Source organism: Brachyistius frenatus, unplaced genomic scaffold, assembly GCF_029030835.1.
Source record: "Brachyistius frenatus isolate BFR_SWC_R1_liver_20210118 unplaced genomic scaffold, ASM2903083v1 Contig_33, whole genome shotgun sequence".
NCBI classification, from domain to species: domain Eukaryota; kingdom Metazoa; phylum Chordata; class Actinopteri; family Embiotocidae; genus Brachyistius; species Brachyistius frenatus.
In genome coordinates this window covers 1,259,731-1,266,949 of record NW_027210632.1, presented here as the reverse complement: position 1 = coordinate 1,266,949, position 7,219 = coordinate 1,259,731, and the positions used below count along the sequence as shown (strand labels likewise).

The following is a 7,219-nucleotide window of genomic DNA, read 5'->3' as shown; positions in this document are numbered from 1 at the left end:
ATTACCTCTAATAACGTTGACAATGCATAATTCTGGCTAATTCCAAGTGATGATTAAACTGTATAGGTTTTTTTTAGCCAGCGACGAGCGTGGCTCGGAGCCACAGGTGCAGCGCAGCAGTGCTGAGACGCACCAAATCACTTAGCAAACACTTTGCCTTATCACCCGGCAGCCACCGGGGTCCTGTTAGTGTATTAGCAGGGTATTCGGCTCTTTTCATTAGTGCCCCTGGCTCATATCTGCTTTCACCTGGGTCACAGATGAAATGATTTTTTTTTTCCCCCAAAAAGGGAAAATCAGATTACAAACGAGTTTTTGGGGTGGGTTTTTTGTGTGTTTATTATCTTTTTTTTTTTTTTTTTAGCCCTGGCACTGTCAGCCTTTTCAGTCTGTCGTTCATAAGCTGTATCTCCTTGGCTGTCTCTCTGTGCTGTATAGGGAGAAATGCTATTTACATTCTCTTTCATGACAGCATAAAAACCTTCTACGATCGTTGGGGGCTGACTCCAGCTCTGTTTCATCTGGCTGTGTGTATTCCCGGGGCTGCTTAAAGTAATCTGACCCTAAATATCTTCATTTTCCAAAACACATCACATAAAACACATAAAAGAAATTTAATTTGGGTTTGAATGTGGCCGACCTAGCAGCGGTAGCACATCAAATCTCAGCTTACTTCAAGCACCGTGAGGCAATTTTACATCAACCAGCCCCAAATGGCAGTAAGGAGATAGGCCGTATGAAATTTTGCGGTCTTCAGGAATTGATATCATGAGAGGTAACTTCCCTTCAGATTACATTTTTTTTCTTTTCTCCTTCTTAATGGCTGGTAGTGGAAGCTTTGTATCTTCATTTTGGAGTCATTTCATTTGTCACACCTTTAAATTTCATTCCTCTTGTGCAGAGATAGGACTCTCTGCAAGTTTCATTTGGACAAACACACGGAGGAGGCGATGGGATGCCAGGATTTTGGGATTTAAACCGATGTGATGCGTGCATTTTTCCATGAAAACTTCATTTTTCTAGCAGCTGAATGTCCTGTCCAGCTCTCAGTCCACCGACACGCCTGTGCTTGGCTCCGGGGCCCCCGGCGTACAAGGGTCTTCTAACACACACTGCTGCTGCTGCTGCTGCTGCTCCTCGATACCTCGGGCAAACAGCCTGATCAACTGGCGCTGGACGCTGCAGAGAGAAATAGTGCACACACAACGCATCATTTAGCCTGAATAATAAACCATCAACTTAATGACTATGCTCATTTAGGCGAGACTTTACTGTCCATGTGGCAGATGTAAAAGCAATGGAACGGCACCCCCGTGTGCAGACTTGACACGCAAACTTGAAAGTGGCAGTCTTTGTGGTGTCTAATGTACAAAGAGCTTTAAAGAGCTGGCCTGTAACAGATGTTATTATACAGATGGATAAAGTATATGAACAGAAAGAGAAACAGTAAACAGGAAATACTGTCTGTGTCTTTGTCTACTAAACGATGCCTGTATTTTTACTGAAACACCTGTTGTTTACGTGCAGAAGTTAATATAATGGCCTAACTCCAGCGTGCTAATCATACACAGACAAAAATACCAAAAGTTCAATAACTTTAAAATCAGAAAGGCAGTATGTTTTGGTTATAATTACAGGAGGGGACCTTTGCTTCTTTTTTCTCTCTAATGTTTGGCGCCTTAGTTTCACTTTTTTCAAAGGTGTAGTTCTCGCTTCTCACTCTTTCGTTCTTGCTTTCTTTCTGTTTCCCCTGGGCTATTACCATTAATTATCCGAGCGGCACTCTGGCTGGCTCACTCCAAGAACGATTAGCGGCGAGGCAGAAGCAATAAAAGGACGGACTTCTGCTTTAATTAAAGGGGAGTAGCCTTTTAACATGGGGAGGGCCGTTAAATTAGCAACATTACAGTGCCATGCATCATTGGCAAAGTACAATGGAGCATGAAATAAATGATGCGTCAAGCGGTGCCACACCGGCTGTACAGAGATCTGATAGTGGGGACAGCTGAAGTGTGGACAGGGCCAGAATAATGAAGGGGGCTAATTCCACCAAGTTCCCAAGATTGTACAGCAGGGAGCAGTGAAATAGTCTCCTGACCACAGACTATTGGACACTAGCAGTGCTAATGGCTCTGCTTCTCTCATTTCTGCCTGGCCATAGCTTCTCAATAAAGATAATTTACTTTTCCTTCATACGGACGATTTGCATACTTACAGTTTACAGACTTGTTGTAGATCATTAAATCCTTGATCTTCCTTTTCCGGTTTCCAAATTGTGTTTTCCCATTTTAACACAAGTCTGAAGCCCCACGAGCGGCTCCTTGAGGCTGTGCTCGTGAGGCACGATAATAAGTTACCAGTGGCGATTCTAGTTAAAGTTTGTTTACCATGTTAACCGTCTTAGTTCGCTGTGCAAGTGTGCCAGTTGGTTGGTTGATAAACACAAACAACATTGTCTGATGGGAATCTCTTGACCTTGTGAGGACACTAACAAATTTGGATTAACATTTTAGGAACATAGGTTGCCATGACATTCTGTTCAGACATCTATCCAATACCGTCAATCTGATTGTGGCACGGCCAAGGTCACCAAAGTCTGCTGGCTTCCTCCTTTGGGGTGGACCAATATCTGCACCACATTTCATGCCAATCACACCCCGTAGTTATTTGGATATTCCAGTCCAGATCAAAGTGGTTAACATATGAGTTTTACTTCACTGCATTCTGAATAAAGAGCTGTCAGGCACACAGAACACAATCTGTTCGTACTTAGGCTTTAAGACTCTGAAACATTATGGGCATTTTAAACTAAGATTACAGTTTAATACCAAAAAGGAAAGTCTTCCGACCCACGGTAATGCAAAAGGTCAGAGTTCTGCAGGTATTTCAATACAACCTCCATTATACCGTGTCCACAATATTGTGTGCTGCGATTCAAAGCCATTTGCCAGCTCTCATCTGGCCTGTCTTTATTTGCCACAAAAAGTTCATTTTTAGCCAGAGGCTGCATAAAATGGGGGAAAAAAGTATTGAACTGAGCCCTTCTTTAGCAGGAAAATGATGGTTTTAGTTTCAAAGTATTAGAAAGTCATATATATTAGCAAAATATGAATCATTACTGGTAAATTACAATTCTTTTTTTTTTTTTTTTTTTAAGTGTTGGCTTCCCAAGTTTGTTTCTTTAGCCCACTGTTTTACTTTTAGGTTTTAGTTAAAAACTCCCTGACTGTATGTCTAAAAAAAACCAACATAGAAAAACATGGGCTACGTTACTTGAAATAACTACTAGTGCTGTGTATTCATAGGTGCCCCTTACTCGACTTGAATGGCGGTGTGAGGCAGGATCTCCCCGTCACAGTTCCAGTTGCTGTGGGTGGTGCTGTAGTTGCAGGTTGTTTGCGTGGAGCATATGGGATTAAAGCCTGTTTTCTTTGGAGGCTCGTTCAGGTCTTCCAGCGAGACCAGCTCGTGGTGCCGCGGCTGGAATCGAAACTTCCTCACCCGATGGACCTCCACAAACGAGTGATCAAACTGGGGAAGGGAGGCAGAGATGGATGAGGATTAGATGAAAGAGGAGGAGGAGAAGGAGAGATGGATGGATGAATGGACAGATGTTGCCACAGATGGTGCAGAGGTTAAGATCCCACACTCCTGAATCACTTGAAGAGTTTCATTTTAAAATGAGCAGCAGGCAGAGCAGGAACACAAGACTCCATGTTTTTTTTTTTTTTTTGTGCTCGACCAAATTAACTGAAGTTGACTCTTTAGAATCAAATGCTTTTGCGAGTATTTTAAAAGCATAATTTTGTATGACTGCCTTATTGTGCATGTTTCAACAAGTGTGCTTTAATTTAAGGATTACAACAATGAAGGTGCCTATTGTGTGCCGAAGATGCAAACTAACTCTTTCAGAAAATTTCAGATTTTACTGCCTCAGATTGAAGCTCCATTTATTTAAAAAGGTTCTCTTGCTAGCAACTAAATTCTGCAAACATTTTTCCTCTTCCTTCTCCATTTTGAGTCCTGTAAATTTCCGTTACAAAGATGCACCATGCATCTTCGGTGGATAAATGTATTAAGGGTCATTTTTTTCCCCATTTAAATGTCTTAAATTTCTCCTTCTACAACTACTTGATTTCACACAATACAACACAGAAATTGGGCACAGCGTCATACTTCTCTGAAATATGATCATTACATTGGTGGTAAAATGGTTCTTTGATAGTTTACAAGCTCTTGGTTGTAAAAAGTTAATTCCTCCTATTGTCTTTTTTATTTAATTTTTTTTTTTTAATCCTGTTGGTTTTATAATAAAAAGAAAAACTGCGGTGTTATTCTTCTTTTCCTTTTCGCCATTTCCAAAGAAGCAAACGGCAAACAGGAACAGATGCAAAAGAGAGGGGAGGAGAGAAGGGGTCAGGTAACACGGAGGTGCATAAAAGCTGTGTGAACATCGGAGGAGTGAAGGGGAGAAGAAAGAGAGATGAAAAGAAATTATTTTGTCAAAATCCCCTTTCATCTCTCCCCGTGTCACAGAAAGGTTCAGCTCCGTCCAGAGCACTACTTTCTTCAACTTCACGGGGTGCCACTTTCTCTCTAATCTCTTCTCTCTTTTTTTTCTATATTTCTTTCTTTCTTTCGCTCTCTTTCTCCCTTCCTCCTCTCTCTTACTCGGCCTCTCTCGTCCCAAAAAGCGGAGTGACAGCCATTTATTTCACATCAGACCCACTTTATGACTGCAGCCGCTTTGCATTCATGCTGGACAGTCTGCCTAAAAGGCTTTCTGACAAGGCCATGAATACGCTTAGTGGCTTCTCACTCCTTGTTTCTCTTCGCTTGGCTGGACAGTGATGCTGATATTAACCGAACTCTGATGCAAAGTCCCGCTCGCCCGACTCTTACGACGACTTGTCTACCTTTCCGGGTCGCGAGTAAAGCAGCCTGAAGCTAGAGACGCACCACGTTGTCACTTTTCGCTGCCAGAGTGTGGGCACTGTGATCTCTGATTATTAGACAACAGTTAATTAGATATCATTTGTTTTCTTTTTCACTTACGGAGACCTGACATCTTAATAGATGTGACAAAATGAAAAGCAAAATCTTAAGCCACGTAGCCTGTGAGGCTGTACTTTGATACAGTGGTGCTTTGAGCTCAATGCTAACATCAATATGCTGACATGCTCAAATTGTCAAAGTTTATCAGGCCCATAGATTGTATATAAAAGGGGAAGTAAATTCCGGGTCCAAAGATTAAGGCCAATGCGAAAGTGCCATAAACTGCAATACCACTGAGGGGAGACGTCACTGTCGGTTGCCACTTGGTACAAAAAGTAACCGACACAGCAACCCACAGACCCCATTCCAGTTGTCCAGTTGTGTCTCAGATGGAGAAAGTAGCGTCTCGCTTTTGACTCTCAGCATCGGATTACAGTAAATTGTGGAAATTCTCAGCTGTCATGAAGTCATTTTAAGACCTCCATGCATTAGCATCAGCAGGGAAAGTTGCTAATTTGATTTAGCCCATGCACATTTCATTTTGCCATCTCGATGGTAGAGCATTTAATTGGGACTATAGAAATCCAGGGACATGCTTCATGTCACACAGAACAGCAAAATCCTTCCACATCTTGTTTGCCTTTTCTGTTGCTTTTCTAAAAGCATTAAAGCTGTAACTTCAGAATATCCTCATCTAATCAAACCCTTAACACAAGAGCAATTTTCATCTTTCTAATTTAAATAGAGAGTGCACAAGTAAAAGGGTTGATTTGAAAGTTAAATCTCACTGCAAGATGTCAGTGTTAGCTAAAAACACAGTTTGCAATTCCACACTGTGGACGAAATTACTTACAAGATCCCCCTAAAAGGGATAAACTTCCCGAGGTCCTTCCTGAGGTAATAATTACTAATCACCAGACTTCCCCAGGCAATACGTGTGCAATCCTGTGAGGGTATTAGTCTGGTATCAGCCTGTTCTCCTGCACAGCATATCCCTGATGCAGCGATTATCGGTGCCTCTTCGGGCCAGGGTGGAGGTTATTTATGATACGTGGGAAGGCACAAGGGCGAAGGCATTTGAACTAAAGTGAACCATAGTTAGGAAATTGAGCCAAGTCAGCAAAGTTAGGTGCTAGCACAGCAAGTGGGCAAACTCTTGCCTTCTGCTCACTCGTTCACAGGGTTAACACCCTCCCAATTCATCAGTGCACAGATTGAGCAGCTCTGAAGTGATTGCAGGGGGCCTTTTGGTGCAATATTTTGCACAGCATGACACATACGCAGTGTTTATTTACACTTAAGGAGAATGATTAAGGGGTAAAAACATAAATTAAGATGTTTTTCACGTTGGGAAAACACATCTTAATGTGTCTCCGCCTACCTGATCGTCTTGGTTGGTGTGTCGAAGAAGGTGTCTGAAGAAGTCCAGGCGGGAACACTTCCTGACCAGGATCAGGTCCGTGGTGCCGTCAGCGAGGTGAGCGAAAGGCGACATGCCTTTTGGACTGCGGGGACACGCGCAGCTCATGCTAGCTGCATTGATGGCAATAAACTTTCCACAGATCACGTTCCATCCACTGCTGCCATCTGAAACAGAGGAGTACAGACACACCTGCAGGTTACTACAGATGACTCGTCTAAATTCACAGTTCAGACTAGATTAGATGATTTAATTCATTAATCCACAGATGTTAAACCAGAAAGCATCTTTTAGAGTTTGACAATTGTGGGAACAAAACACCTTCCAAGTCTTTCTTTAGAGAATTTCTGCATTTATAACCGGTCACTCAACATACACTTGACATGACTAAAAAAATGAGTTAAGCCTGTTAATATCATTAGTATCAGGCAGTGAGGCTGTTACTCTAATACATGACAGCATACAACAAGGCAAAGTCCTCAAAACTCAACCTAGACTGGAACTGGAAAACAACAGCATTTTCTGAACAGTTCAGTTTCACATCACACAGAGGAAACAAATATGTCTCTAAAACACTGGCCTTGTAATTCAATTTCACATGACGTGAGTGACACTGAACCTTCTTTACCACACTTCTATCAGTGTGGTCCGTTTTCAAGAGTTTCCTTGTGTGGGAAATGATTCATTTTCCAAATAAACTAAAATTCAATTAGATGTGAAAAGTTTTTTTTTAAAGAAAATCTTAAATTACCTGTAAATTGTATTACAACTCTTTGGTAGCCAAATTTGAATTGCAATGTAATG

At 41.8% G+C, this 7,219-nt stretch overlaps 1 protein-coding gene across 1 annotated transcript in view; it reads right to left on the bottom strand.

Moving 5' to 3' along the window:
• Nucleotides 1–336: 336 nt before the first annotated feature.
• Nucleotides 337–7,219, bottom strand: part of cerk (ceramide kinase) — a 36,279-nt gene continuing 29,396 nt past the window's right edge. Inside the window, exons 11-13 of the mRNA XM_069700273.1 lie at nt 6,377–6,582; nt 3,317–3,531; nt 337–1,179 (exon numbers count right to left, since the gene is read on the bottom strand). Coding sequence (XP_069556374.1) covers nt 1,047–1,179; nt 3,317–3,531; nt 6,377–6,582 — 554 coding nt within the window. The 3' untranslated portion in view covers nt 337–1,046. The remainder of the gene's footprint in view (nt 1,180–3,316; nt 3,532–6,376; nt 6,583–7,219) is intronic.